Genomic DNA, 15,580 nt, shown 5'->3' with positions numbered 1-15,580 from the left:
TCAGGCTTTTCTGCCCTTCTGCCATCAGGATAGATGATGGATCCTTGTCCTGAATGCATGCCTGATGGCGGGCACCTGGAATAGGGTGTGGGCATAGGTAGATGGGATTCAGCTGAGCTAAGACTGTGCTTTTAAGGGCGGCATCACGGGGACGCCAGCAGGAGCAGCAGTAGTAGCAGCAGTAGAAGCCGAAGCAGAAGCCGAAAGAAAAGCCGAGAAGCAGCAGAACGAACGCTAGAGAGCCCAGAGAGAGTGAAGACTTGCTGGGGGCTAGGAGGCTGGCAGGCCTCCCAGCCCCCCAGCCAGCACCCCTGCCTGCCATATGCCTGGTGAACCCCAAATAAAAAACCTGCAAAACTACTGAGGACTCTGACTCCTCCTTTACCCGGTCTGCATGGGGTCAGAAAACCTGCACTGTGGCCAGTCCGGCCCTTACAGTCTGGTATATAGACAATGATTTTGGTCTTATGGGAGGTGGTCCTGTGGGTCTATGTATGTGACACATTTTCAACTTCTAACTTAGGAGTTTTTCTTTGGGGGGCTTCTCAGGGGTGTGATAAGCATTTTCTATTAACTTTGTTTTGGGTTCAAGAGGTGGTAAGCCTTCTACTCTGATGAAGATTCTGCTTGGACAAATTCTCAATGCCCTCCAAAAACTGGATTTAGAAAAGACAGAGACCTATTTGATGCAAAAGAAGGGTGAAACAGCTTTCCCATTACCATGATAGCAGTAAAGAGAGGAAGGAGGAGAAGCAGGAGAACAATTTATTGGATGTTTTGAACCCAACAATGGAGAACCCCTTTCAAGCAGTCAGTCAGTCCCACCTGAGGTAGCTGTAGAGACTATGCAGGCCACATTGTAAGACTGCAGGCCAAAGAATAAGACTGGAATGGTTTCTCCTTTTCATACTAGACAGGGAAGCTAATTTGGCCAAATGATCTCCCCTGGGGTAGGGCAGTTTCCTCTTGACCAAGTCCTAATGGGTGATTAAATGAATACGGGCAACCTACCTGACATTATTGGTTATATACTCCCTATTCCACCAGAGACCTCCTGAATTGGAGAAATTCCATCCCTTCATGCCAGCAGGATCATAAAAGGATGGCTAACTTGTTTTACTCTATTTTTGCTACCCTTGCACCTACTGGGTAGACATACAATTCATATAAGATGAGCAGAGACTGTTATTAGTGAAGGCTAGTGAAGAGGCTCATCAAATTCACCAGGAGGATCTAGAAATCCTTTAACTAGAAGAGGCTGTCCCAATGGTAGGCCCTAGCATGAATGACTAACATGGCATTCACTGGGCAGAATAATGAGATATTAGGAGGCTATTGATCAACAGAGAAGGTGTGTATAGATGAGGCCTTTCGAATTGGTGGATATGGTCTTTAGAGTGTACAATGTAAGAGAAGAAAAGAGGCCTAGGCCTATGACCATTTTTTGTAGAGAGTGAAGTCAGGGGAGGATTTAGGAGGACTAGAGAAAGCATATGGGGAGGAAATAGGAAAAGGGGACCTTTAATCCATGTGCTTATTGCAAGGAAGAGGGAGATGGAAGGATAGGTGCACCAAATTGGAAGCTAGAAAGGCGGGGAAGGAATGAGAAAGAGGAAAGGAAGCAGATGGCAGCACAGAATAAGGATTCGGACAAGGGTCGCAGAGGGAATACAAAGTAAAAGGAAGGGGAAAAAAGGAGACAAATGGTAGTAAAGAGTGGGGGTTCAGATGAAAAATATGGAGTCCCAGGGGCTCTATTCTACCTGAAAAATCCTATTATTATAAGTCCCTTGGAACAGCAGGTCAGACTCACTGTGGAGAGCAATCTGATTGATGTTTTGGTAGACCCTGGAGCAACTTATTTAGTTTTGAATTCTAAGTTGGCTTGCTAGGGTTATGGGAAGGCCACAACAGAAAGCCTTCCTACAGCCTCTGGAATGCCAATTTGGTGATACAAACCTCCAACATAGATTTTTATACATGGAGCAGAGTCCAATCCCTCTCCTTGGCCATGATCTCTCAAATAAACTTAACGCACAGATTACTTTTCCACCACAAGTCAGAGGCTGCGCCTACAAGGACCCCTACAATATGCTTTGCAATTCCAGATGGTACTCACTCAGGATGCACCACCAAAAGGTGAAGTGCTGCCACCTGAAATCTACAAAAGAGTTTGAGCTAATGGAATCCAGGGCATAACACAAATTCAGATCTTGTAAGAAGCGAATGGTGAAAAGGAGTAAAGCCCCCAGGAAAAAGTAGTATCCTTTGCAAGAGCAGGCCTTGGAGGAATACAGCCAGAATTGCAAAAGCTTCTTCAGACAGCTTCATTCGGCTCTGCAGCTCCCCCCACCACATTCAGATTTCGCTGGTAAAGACACCTCACACAAATAAATACTGTTTTGTTCAGGATCTCAAGGCTATTAATAAAATTGTAGGACATACATTCAACTGCACCAAGTCCTTATACCCTAGTAACCATTATATCTGGGGATTTAAGTTCATTCTCAGTACTGGAATTGAAAGATGCCCTTTTTTTTGCATCCCAGTAGATGCATCAGTTCAGCTATTCTTTGCTTTGGAATGGGAGGAGTCCAAAAGCATTCTGCAATATTGCTGGACACTACTTCCACAAGGGTTTAAAAATTCTCTGACTACTTGGGGGAAAATACTGGCCAAGGAGGTCAGAAAGGTCCAAAACAGGGCACCCTTGTACAACATGAGGACAAATTGCTAATTGCAGCACTGACTACGAATCTAGTCTGGAGAATACCATATTGGTTTTAAATCACTTGGCAGAATGTGACCTCAAGGTGTTGCCTCGAAAGCTCAGCTATGCAAACAAAAGGAGGAATACTTGGAGTCTGGTATTAAGGAAGGCAAATGAAGCCTCATGACTGAAAGAAAGCAGGTGATTTCAGCTTTCAGAGTCCCAAGCAACTGAATGCAATTATGCTGACTTCTGGGAATGGTTGGGTTTTGCAGAATTTGGATCCCCAACTTAGAGCTGATAACAAAATCCGTATAAGAAGCCTTCAAAGTTTTGGATTCAGAACCGTCAATTTGGACTCTGAAATGTCAACAAGCCTTTGATGAAATAAAGGGAAGGATTATCTTAGCACCAGCCTCAGGGCTACCAGAACCCAGGACGCCTCTCTATGTGCATGAGAGACAGGGGGTCAGCCTGGGCGTGCTAATCTAATAATTAGGACCAGATATGCAGCCCACCACACATCTTCCTAATCAACTGGATCACACCAATAAGGAGTGGCCTCCATGTTTGTGGGCTGTAGCTGCCACTTCTGTCCTCCTACATTAAGCAGAGAAATTTACATTAGGTCAGCCCATAACTGTGTGTGCCACATTAGGTCTTGACATTACTAGAACAGAAGGTTGGACTCTGGTAGATGCTGGAGGTGCATGGGAAATATCAGGCAGCTCCAGTGGATAATCCTAATGTGCAGCCATGAGTTACTAGCTCTTTAAATCTAGCCACATTGCTCCAAATCAATGCAGAGAGCCTTGAGGATAGAATAGAAACTTAACCCACAGTTGTTAGGAACCTATTGAAGCACTGTAAACTAGCCAACCAGATTTGCCTGACCAGTCTCTGACAGATCCAGAGTGCAAGATACTGGAGTAAAAATGGACACAACTACCAGTGGAACAAAATGAAGAACGCATAACTAATCCATGGTTACGTGGAAAAAATGTCAAGAGTATACAATGAAGAAAGGAAAATCTTTCAGAAATGGTGTTGGGAAAACTAGATATCTACATGCAAAAAATGAACCTACACCAGCCTCACATCACATATAAAAATTAACTCAAAATGGATTAAATACTTGGATGTAAGACTTGAAAGCATAAAATACACAGAAGAAAATATAATACTCCTGGGACTCCCTGGTGGTGCAAGGAGTTAAGTCTCAAGCACTATGAAGCTATCAACAGCCACTGCAGCATGAGTTGGATGCCCAGCCAGGGAGCTACCCACATGGCACAACAGACCTTTCCTGTCTTGCCTGCTGCTCCTCTCAGCAGTATATTTCAGTCAATCTGCCTGTTCTGCTTCCCACTCTGTTTCTAGTGAATCCTCTCACACCCCCTGCACCTCTGGCCTGCACCCCAGCTCTTGTATGCATAAATAAATAAAATAAATCTTTTTTAAAATGAAAATATCACACTCCATGATATTATTAGCTTCCGTGATGTCTTTGGGGATTCAATTCCAACAACAAGTAACCAAAATCAAAAACAAACAAATGGAACTACAAAAAAAAAAAAAAACCAGAAACAAAAAACTAAAAAACTTCTGTACAGTGAGAAAAACTATCATTTAAATGAAAATACTCCCTACTGAATGGGAGAAAATATTGATATTTGCATATCATACATCCAACAAAGGATTAATAACTAAGACCTATAAAGAACCTAGACAATTCAACAAAAATAAAATAAAGAATCCAATTAAAAAAACAGTGAAGAGTAAAATAGACACTTCTCCAAAGCAGACAAACAGATGGCCAACAGGTATGTGAAAAAATGTTCAATATCACTTATCAGGGAAATAAAAATCAAAACAGTAAGATACCACCTCATTCATGTGATGACATAAAAAAAAAATTTGATGCCAAAAAACCCAGCAACAGGGCCTCCCTGGTGACACAGGGGTTAAGACAGCGCTATCAAGTTATCACCAGCCACTGCAACATGAGTTTGATCCCTGGCCTGTCAGGGAGCTAACACACATGGCAGAGCAGACCTCTCCTGTCTCGTCCACGGCTCCCCTCAGCCATGTATTTCAGTAGATCTGCCTGTTCTGCTCCCCAGTCTCTCAGATGATTTCTCTCACCGCACTGCACCTTTGACTTATACCCCAGTTCTTGTGTGCATAAATAAATAAATCTTAAAAAAAAAAAAGCAACAACAAATGCTGGTGAGGATGTAGAGAAAAAGGAACCCTTGTAAACTGTTGGTGGGAATGTGTGTGGGTCCAGTCCCTATGGAAAACAGTATAGATGTTCCTTAAAATATTAAAAATAGATCTACCATATGACCTGACCCAGCAGTTCGACTCCTTGGTATCTACTAAAAGAATGCAAAAGCACTAATTCAATGGGATATAAGCACATGTTTGTCCATTGCAACACTATGTACAAGGGGACTACGTATGGAAACAGCCCTAAGTGCCCAAGGAGAGAAGAGTTGATTAGGACGATTGAGGTACACACACATACACATACACACACGCACATGTGTGCACATACGTACACACGCATACACACAGATGGAATACTATTCAGCTACAAGAAAAGACAAACTCTTGGCCATTTGCGACAACACAGATGGAACTGGAGGGGACTATGCTAAGTGAAGTGAGTCAGAAGAAAGAAATATGGGATAATTTCACTCTTATGTGGAATACAGAGGGGAAAAACAACAACAACAAAGGAACTGACAAAACTAAACCAGGACAAACTCTAGAAATCTGACTGCAGGACTGAGATTACTAGAAGGGGAGGGGGGGTGGGGTGGGAAAAAAGGATTGTGGGTGCTTTAGTAGTGGGTGTGGCATGTTGATAAACATCTCAGGTGGTATGAACCTACTTCCTTAAATCACAGTGTTGTAAACCAATGTTAACCTCAATAAAAAATTGCATTTTGGAATCATGGAGACAATTTATTTCCTTACTCAGGGTCATGCTGTGCTTCTTATCACAAACATTAGCATCCTAATTGTTCACCTGAATCTCCTACTTTGCTTCTTACCAAATGACATGTGGCTCTTTGATCCAAGGTCAAAGGAGGAAGATTTGCCAGTCTGGAGGCAATTCTTTTGAAAAAGCTTTGAAGGCAATTCCAAAGAAGAACTTTCTATGGCAACATTGTTAGAACCAGTATACAGCCTTCCAGGGTGACTGCCCTAAAGGGCAATACTAATTCTGGCAGCTTTTAAGTGTTTCTAGCTTGTTAAAAAGTCAGTTTCCTTACTTTAAAGTCCCAGCTCACAGTGCCAAAGTGTTTTCTTAAAACCTCCATAAATTCTTTCCTTTGATACTTGAGGAAGCCACCATTTCCTTCCCTACACAAACTAAGAGACATGTTTGTGGATGAAGAGGGAGGGAAGACAATTTCTCTGGTTACTCACTAGATAATAATCACCTCCAAGCATGCTTCCAAATGCCTTGCTAGGTGGGAGTCCCTACAAGTGAGTCTAATGTGTCATTTGACGGATGTCTTGCTCCCCCTCCCAAAAATGATGAATGGCTTGAAAACCGTAGAGGCCATCCATCTCCTTGCCAGGGGGAATAATGCTGATCTGCTTTATTTCCACCATCTGTGGAGGTGAAAGTCACAGAAGCAGCTGTGTCTTGTTGAGGAGTAACATGGATTCCCCTCTGCTGTAAAGGCGATCTTACAACTTAGGGGAATGGCCTGGCTACAAGAGCAGGTGGAAAGGAGGGAGAGCAGTGAAGACATCTTTTGGACTCACTTGTGTCTGGTTTTGGTTCATTACCCAGCAAATCCAGGTGCGCGTGCTTGAACACCTGGTGAAATTCTTAAAGACCGGGCACTTGAGAAAAAAAGTGGAGCTCTGGGCCAGTGCACTGGTTGGTCACAAAAACAGAGTTGGCATTGCCCAAGCTGCCAGTGAGAAACGCCAGTTATCTCTAAATAGCCAGGCCTCTGAATTCTAATTCTGATCCCAGTACAGATCTCCTTGGTGAGGTGGGTCACAGCTGCCAAGTACGGGGTGTACACACAGTGTTTCTTTTGGTTCATACAGTGTTGGATATTCTTTATATTTCTTAAAATACAAATCCCTTTATACTTGAAAAGGCAGGAAACATCTAGAGTATGTGTGTGTGTGGAGAGAGAAGGAGGTGGGGAGACAGGGGGAAGGGGATGAGAAGGTTCTTAGGGAGAAGGTTTCTCTCTAAAATCTCCCCAGTATACCAAACATCTTGCAACAATAGCAGCCACACAGCTCAATCCTTGCCCTTCGGCCTCACTGCCAGATATTGTTGGTGAAATCCCTTGAGCCCAAATCATGCCTCTGGGAGGTAAGCAGGGAGTGAGGCTGGGTAGAGTATAATGAGATGATTTTAAAGCCCCATTAACTTTTTCCATTTTAACTGATATTTCTGGATGAGGCACTGGCTCTCTTGGGAGGTCAATTCTAAGACATTCCATGGAGTCCAAAGCCAGCAGTAAAAGACCTGTGTCTCGGGCAGAGCTGCTGGGGAAAGAGTTGCCCTTGAATTTCCAATGCCAAATTAGAAGGCCATAATTAGGGGAAGAGGCTGCCTCTTACTCCCCAGTCCCACAAGGTAGGCAGAATGGAATGGCCTCAGTATCCTTTCTGCTTAGTGATTTAAGAACCAGAATTTCTTGCTGATTAGTACTGAGGAAACATTAATATCCAAACGAAGGCTCAGAGGTTTGAGTCAATGTACAAGGATCCCATGGGTAGGAGGCAGCAGACTTGGACTTCAGAAGCAGGTTTGGTAGCTAGCAAGACCATGTTTTCTCCCCCAACCCAATGTCCTAGCACAGGACAAGGCTCTAGGGCTGCAAAGGCAATTGAGACTTAGTCCTTACTCCTAGGAGCTCAGATAGAACCAAAGGTTTAGGATGTCTTAGGCAGTTGTCATTCTCATTCCAGCAGACTCATTTTGGCCTGAAGTACATTCTTTCAGTAACAGAAGCTCCTTATACCTCAATGTTTACAGTTATGGAACAGGGAATCAGCTTGACCATCCACTAAAATGTGACTTTGTATATGCTCAAGGATTTACAAAATACTCTAGGGCCTTTGGCACTATGTCAATACAGAGTGTCACTTCTATTATTAATGAATAACAGCTACCACTACATAGAACATTTAAGTCTAATGCTTTGTGCATTAGCGAAATGAATCCGTTTGGTAAACAAGGTGACCTCATTTGCAACGGCATGGATGGAAGTGGAGGGGATCATGCTAAGCGAAATAAGTCAGAAGGAGCAAATCCAAAAGGGCTTTATGATGTAGAACTACTTGAATTTGGTCTTGAAGGAAGAGCAAATACTGGATGATACACTCATTCGTAGAGTATAAAGAAACAAAACAAAGGAACAGACACAACGGAACCAAAACCAACCCTAGAAATCTGACAGCAGAATTAAGTCTACCAGAAGGGGAGGCTAAGGTTGAGGGAAAAAGGGAGGCGGGAGCTCAGTGGACTATGGTGGAGGATTGGTACTGTGGTGGTGGCTGTGATGTGGTAACATATCTGAAGAGATGGAAACCTATAGCTCTGAGTCATATACAATGTTGCAAACTAATGTTAGCTCAATAAAAAATCAAACAGAAAAAAAAACCAAGTTGAACTCCAACCAGTAACCGCAGCACTGAACTGATGGAGGCTGGGGGAATCAGACATGGAAAGATATTGAACTCCTGATTCCAGCTTGAGTTTTGCTAATAATGAAAAGACCTAGCTGAATGACAAAGGAGAAATACATGAGTGACAGTCCCCTAAACCTTCAGCCATGGTTTTCAACCTCCTGCTCTGAATTTACGCAGCAGGGCGTATTAATACAGCCGCTCAACAGCTGCCCAGCTCCATCCCGAGGCAGGTAAAACTGCCCCTGGGCAGAGTGTGCATTGAACCAAAGGAAGAAACTCCATGCCTGCCTCCCCCGGGAGGCTGCAGACATCAGAGGGGCTCTGGCTTAGTGTGCCACGGAGGGCTGTGCAGAAAGAGAGTCTGGTCAAGGCTCTGGAAAGCCCTGTGGAGTCTGTGGGGAACAATAAGAATGCAGAATATAAATGTAAGCTGCAGGCTGATGGGCCCATTAGGAATTAGGGCAGTCTTTGAAAGGAATCTGCGGAGATGATGCAAAACCCCAAGCATGTGACCCACATCATGGCAGGGCATATTGGACGGAGAGGGGAATGGGAATGAGACATTTTCTAATCTGATTAGTCTGAAGTTTCCCCTGAGTGTGGAGAAGGGTCACTGCGCAATTAGAGGAAAGTTAGACTGAACATGGTCTGCTGAGTGGCTCAGAGGGATGACCTCCTCAGAGCTACGCTGGGTTCAGAGGCAGATGTGTTCTGAGACTGAGATGACTTCGAAGCAAGCCGTGGCATAGTTGTTCTGCCTTTAATGTCAGATCGTAAAGACAGAGACAAAACACTCTGCTTAGGGAATGAGAGGATGATGACTTGGTGGCCTCAGTTACGGGTAAGAAATATTTAGATCCTCCAGAGGCCAGGTTCCCACATGACCAGACTTTCCAGGACAACTCATCCTTGAGGCCATCAAGAGATAATCTAATAAACTTCCACAGCTTCCTGACTAGAAGACAGCTTAATGTGTGAAAGGCATTCAGACCCAACTGTTTAAAAATAAGATTTCTTCTATGTTGAAAGACAGAGGTTTTTTCCCAGTTCATTCCCTAGTCAGAGTGTGTGGTCTGCAGTCCTAACTTAAACTTCCCTCCTAGTCCCCAATCAGTTCTTGGTACCAGGTGCTGTGAATGTCTTCTCCATTCATCTTCAGAATCACTAGGAAGTAGGTATTTTTATCTCTAGAGGTAAAGAATCAAAGGTCAGGCAGATCAAAATTCTTGCACAAGATCACCCAGATATAAGTAGGAGACAAGGTAAGGGGTGAAACTGTTAAAACATGACAACCCGAGGGTCCCACATGGCGCGCAGACCTCTCCTGCCGCCCGCTGCTCCCCTCAGCAGTGTACTTCGGTCCTTCTGCCTGCTCTGCTCCCCGTTCTGGCTCTGGTGAATTCTCTCACCCTCCCGCGCTTCTGACTGTACCCAGTGCTTGTATAAACAAAACAAACAAACAAACAAACAAATAAATAAATAAATAAGTAAAAAAAAAAAAAACATGACAACCCACAGATTGTTTATAAGCAGCAAATCAAACAGCTTAGAAGTAGGTAGCTGCATCTGAATGGACCAAATATCAAGTTACAAATCTTCACTTGAAGGTGAGGGAAAAAGAGACGCAAAAATAGTGTTCTGAGAACCTTTTGGAGGAGATAATCACTGCCAACCAAGCAAATCCAAAAGGGCTTTATGATGTAGAACTACTTGAATTTGGTCTTGAAGGAAGAGCAAGCTTTCAGCAGAAGAAAACTGGAAGTTATTTCCTACTGCAGAAAAAGCAAAAGGAAAGGCAAAAAGGGTGGGAAGGCAGGAACGATATGTGTGAAATACTAAATGGCCCATTTGGCTGGACTAGTGGGAAAGGGAAGGGAAACTCTGTGGTAACCATGGAGAACCCTGACTCTTGAGAGCTGCCTACCTCATCTGGGGTCCTTTACACCTTTACACCTCCTTATCCTGCTAGCAAATGAAAGCAAACAGGACTCCCAGGCTAGAAAATATCCCCAGCTCAATCCAATATACACACACCCAAAGGAATTGGCCCTCTTCTTCATTCCCCTCCTGACACCTTGGGCACTAGTTCTCCCACATGGGAGTCCGTTTTACCTGTTTCTTTGGTTTCTCCTTTTGCCTTAGATGAGGACTCGCAACTCCAGACCCTGTTTGAGAGCAACTGTCCAACTGAAAACTCTCAACCCCATAACGGAGAAGTGGGAAAAAGTTCAAAGCTAAGGAGACTTTGGCTCTAGAGAACAAAGACATGGTAATGAGGTTTGTGAGTAGCTGAGGAACATTATGACATTTTTGCTCTCAGAATATAGTTAGCTGCTATATATAAAGATGGATTTAAAAATGTAGAGGCTGGTGGGAGAAAGACCAACATGGAGGCCTGCAATTATGAAATGTGATCAGACCAAGGGTGAAGATAGCGAGAATGGGGAGGAGAGAAAGCATGTAAGCAGTAGGAAGTAGGTAAAACTGTAAATAAAGACATTGTAATTTACTGACTATTTGTAGTCAATAATTCAAAGAGGTTAGAAGCTGGGGATGTGCATTCGAAAGGTTCAGGGGTTAAATCGCAGCTGCTTCTTCTAGACTATGTAACTTTGGGCAAAATAGCTCATCTCCCTAAACCTCAACATTCTCACGTAAGCTAGGAGAATAATCATTCTGACCTCACCAAGTGGTTCTCACAAAGTAAATGAGATAATGTATTCAAAACAATGATAATACTGCCTAGAAGACAACTGCAACATCAGAATTATCAACATGAATAAGTCAGAGGATCTGGAAATGACATAGGAAACATAAAAAGTGATCAGAGACTGGATGGCTAGGAGGGTGACGGCAGGAGGGCAGAAGTCAGGTTCAACAGAAGTGATGTGCTTTACAAAGCAGTTCACTGTGCTTTCCTTTCACTTTATATCTGGTGCTAATAACACTAGGTCTTCTTATAGCATGTCATTAGCTCTCAGGAACTAGAACCACTGCTTTGCCAAATCTGCCCTTGAAATTTTTCATTTGTCTTCAGAGCCAAATAAGATACACATTTTCATTTTGTCCCAGGAACCTGTGTGTGTGTGTGTGTGTGTTAATGTTAAAAAGATAATAATTCTTAATAGGCTCTTTAACATTCAGAAAATCAAAATCAACAAAATCTATGAACCAGAGACACTTTTGGGGGGGTGGGTGGAGGGAGGGGAGGGATTGGGGTCAAAATGGGGGGTTGAAATTGTATGGGGAATATAAAAATAAAATTTATTATTAAAAAAAAAAATCCTGACTAACTTTTCCTGTTGTAACAATGGAGATGTGTCATCGCTAAGATCATTGAAACAGTCAAGGGTAAATTAAGGGCAATTAAAGGCAAATCTAAAACTAGGAATAGTTCCCAAAACAAAAACAGGCACATCAATCTCCCACCATGGGCGGAGCTCTTGCTTACCTGGACAGGAGGGATACTAGAAAATCATCAGTCAAAGGTAGCCTGGAGGCCTTGCACAGCCTTTTCATATTTTTGCTGGGTATTACATTTTTTCTGCATTAAAACCAAATAAGTGGATTTATAAATATATTTTCTGTCCCTTGACAACTACATGCTATACGAAAGAAAATACAGACATTTCCTTAAAATGTACACATTTAAATAAGTGTGAAAATTGGTACTGGAATTTATGGTAAGGAAAGAGTTATATTGCATTTCACCAACTTTTTCCATTTCAGAAGTCATCAGACTCTGTCCTTACAAACGCCTTCCCATCAAGCTTCAGCTTCTTGGTTGGTGGTAGTACGACCTATTAAGACTGCAGCCACAAGTGTTGCTCTAAGTAATCGATCTGCATTCTTGACCACTAGTCAAAAATGATTCTGATATTTGAAAACATCTCTTAATTTGACAAGCATCAAGAGCCTCCAACACAAGTATTATGTGACTTGAGGGTGTTTTTCTGGTCTTTTCCTTGGACCCGAACTTTAAAACCTGGAAGCCCCAGCTGAGGCCTTAACATTCACCTCAATTTTGTTGGATGGTTTTCTCTACAGCAGCCCAACAGCCATTTCCCCCAGGCTGCTGGGGCATTGAAATGCTTGTAATGTTCTCACTCATCCAATTTTCTTCTAGCCACTAGGCAAATTAGAAGCAACAGGAAAGTGGTCTCCTTTCTTTGCAATAAGGTTATCAGAATATTTATGTCTACAATCCAAGCTTGTAGGGTCTGGAAGAATCTCAGAGAGGTCTGACCAAGCAGTCCTATTATGCCCACGTTAGTGAAGGGGGTCCCGCTTCTCACACTGGGGAAGGGTTCCCCTACAGTGGAAGGCAGGGCCAAGGTCATGCCAAGCTTAGGCCGCAAATCTTTCAGGAAGCTCAGAGAAGCTTAAAGATTCAAGGAAAAATATCATCTTCATAAAAAAACTCAATGAGTATGTATTATGGATGAGGAAAAATACATAATGTTCATATTAAGATAAGCTACATGACACTGAATGATATTTAAGGTAGGTAGTGGCCACTTGTGTACCAATTTCAGATTTAGGAATGAGGGAAGGGATCATGGGAAACGGAGATGACAATGGAGTATTTGTGTTTAGAACAAAGATTTTCTATATATTTTTTATATCATTGTAGTCCCCCATGGGTGTAGTCCCCATAGAATTTCCTTCACCAATGCACCCATACACCATCACCACAGTCCCCTGTGCTCCTCCCTCCCTCCCTCTGATCCCTCTCCCTCCTCCTCCTCTGCAGGATGTCTGATTTATAACTGTCTGTTTTAGAACAAAGATTTTCTATTGATAAATACAGTATTCTCCCCCATTATATCATGTCTGTGGATAAAATGAACACCAAACAGACTAAGATAGGGCTCCAGTTGTGTATAAAAATGACTTAACTAAAGCTCCATATAAACATGATAAATGGACTAGAATTAGATTGTGCTGACCATCATTATTTTCAAGAAGAAATAATTTCAAAGAAATTCTGAGAACATTTATTTGCAAATTAACTCGCTATTCTATTATAAAAGTCACATTTATAAATTCCAGTTATCACTAAAACAATGTAGTAAGATTACATCTCAAAATTAAGCCTTCTAACATCTTGATTTACTGTTTCAGTTGAAAGCTTCTAGAAGCCAATTAAAAGAACATGCAAAAAGGGCATCCTCTTTTTGGAGCTATAGGATCTTCCCTATTCCATCAACAAACAAAGCTCACCATTGCTATGAAACATTTGTACCTAGATACTCTTCAGAAAGGATTTAAGTCACTCTGCTAAATGGTGGAATATGATGAGACTTGTCAATTTTCTTTTTACTCTTTTTCATAAAATATAAATGTCTTCTTCACTTAGATTCACAGAAACTTAAATGTTATTAGAATCTATAAAATAAAAGCTTACTTTTCTCGATCTTCATATACACAAGTGGCAATGAGTTTTTCAAAATTCTCAAAAGTATTTTTCTTGAGCTGTTCATGGGCCTTTGCAAGTAGGATTTCTGTAACTGGACATGGTTCATTGGGTACTTGGTAGTGACGAGCAATAGTTATAATTTCTTGGTCTATGAGTTTCCCAACAGTTATAGACATCATTATATCTCTGTAGGGAAAATAGAAAAACACTTGTGAAATTATAGCTAAAAATATTTTACGTCTTTATTAAAACTACTCAAATCTCATTTTACAAAATATTTCCCAACACCACAGAGGACAGGTGATTATTTTTCTTTAATTTCTCTACTTATGAGCAGCAGGGTGGCACCAATGAGAGAATGGAAAATCACAGCACTATAGCTTATAAATAAAATAAAATGGCATTTTTCCCAGAGCCAAACCCCTACCAGATAATATCCAACAATCAGGAAGTAAATTTGTAAAGACTATGAATGGTCAAAAAGCTATCACTAAATACATGATTTTATTCAATATCTCTTAATCATACTTTACACACAACAGTAACAAACTTGGGGGATTCCCAGGTATAAAATTTGGAGATCAGTAAATTAGAAAGGTGTTTTGAAGACGGGAAGAGTTATTACACACATTTCTGTAGTAGAAAGTAAAATCTTACACACCTTGCCAGTGAGGAAAAAAGAGAGAAAAATGTTAACTGCCTAAGTTTTTTAGAAGGCAAATAGCGAAATAAGCCAGAAAAAAAAAGAAAAATACCGGATGGTCTCACTCATAGCAGGAATCTAGAAAACTTAAATAAGGGACCAGGAAAATGAATAACTATAAGAAAGTGAAAATCAAAATCAACAAAAAACTATGAACCAGAGACACTCTATGGGGGGTAGGGGGCAGGGAGGGGAGGGATTGGGGTCAAAATAAGGGGGTTGCAATTGTATGGGGAATATAAAAATAAAATTTATTAAAAAAAAAAGAAGTTCTTAGCATAATACAATGGAGGGAAACATTCTCAACAAACAACATTTTAAAGAAACATACAACTAACATCATATTTAAGAGTGAGACTATAAGTTTTCTCACTAAGATCAATTACAAGGCAAGGCAATGCCCTGTTTAAGATTCCTTTTCAACATTATGCTAGAAATTCTAGTTAATACAGTAAGATAAGAAAATTAATAGAAGATATACTGATTGGGAAGGAAAGTATAAAATTGCTTTGGTTGATAATGATATATTGTCTATATTAATTATTGCAACCTATAGTGGAACATTTAAATTTATTATTTTCAGAACTAGATCCTTTTCTGAATGTTTTCCACCCCCCCATTTCTCTCATTAGGATTTATTGCATCCCTATTTTGGCATTAAAATTTTTTTTCTGCAAAAAAAAAAAAAGAAAGAAAGAAATTAGTGGGCAGCACAAAAAAAGCAAATGACAACAACAACGTATTAACAATGAGGACTCCAAGCCTAACAAATTGGATGAATTGTTTTCAATATAGTCTCTATGTGAAAGTTACAAACTCTACAGTATGCACTAGAATTACATCAAAATTGTTAAAATGTAAACTGTTCTGGTAGTTAAATGAATAAGTCATCATTATCTAGAAAATCTAGTTACTAGAAATAACTCAGTTCCTAAGAATCCTTAATAAATAAGGGAATGCAAGATTTTATTTTTTCTTCTACTGTAGACTGATATTTCAGAATAATGGCCTTTGGTTCTTTTACATATTTCTTGTCATTACCACAATTATTTAAGAATTCAAGGTT

General features: G+C 41.2%; 1 protein-coding gene across 1 annotated transcript in view; it reads right to left on the bottom strand.

The window, feature by feature from the left end:
* The window catches only part of EFHC2 (EF-hand domain containing 2), a 189,754-nt gene that overhangs the window by 22,848 nt on the left and 151,326 nt on the right, over positions 1 to 15,580 (bottom strand). The window contains exons 11-12 of the mRNA XM_037511680.2: positions 13,800 to 13,997; positions 11,844 to 11,936 (exon numbers count right to left, since the gene is read on the bottom strand). Coding sequence (XP_037367577.1) covers positions 11,844 to 11,936; positions 13,800 to 13,997 — 291 coding nt within the window. The remainder of the gene's footprint in view (positions 1 to 11,843; positions 11,937 to 13,799; positions 13,998 to 15,580) is intronic.

The sequence above is a fragment of the Talpa occidentalis genome, unplaced genomic scaffold, assembly GCF_014898055.3.
Source record: "Talpa occidentalis isolate TD23 unplaced genomic scaffold, MPIMG_talOcc4v2.1 talOcc4.15, whole genome shotgun sequence".
NCBI classification, from domain to species: Eukaryota; Metazoa; Chordata; class Mammalia; order Eulipotyphla; family Talpidae; genus Talpa; species Talpa occidentalis.
The sequence above is the reverse complement of the archived record's forward strand: the minus strand, read 5'-3'. Positions and strand labels throughout refer to the sequence as shown.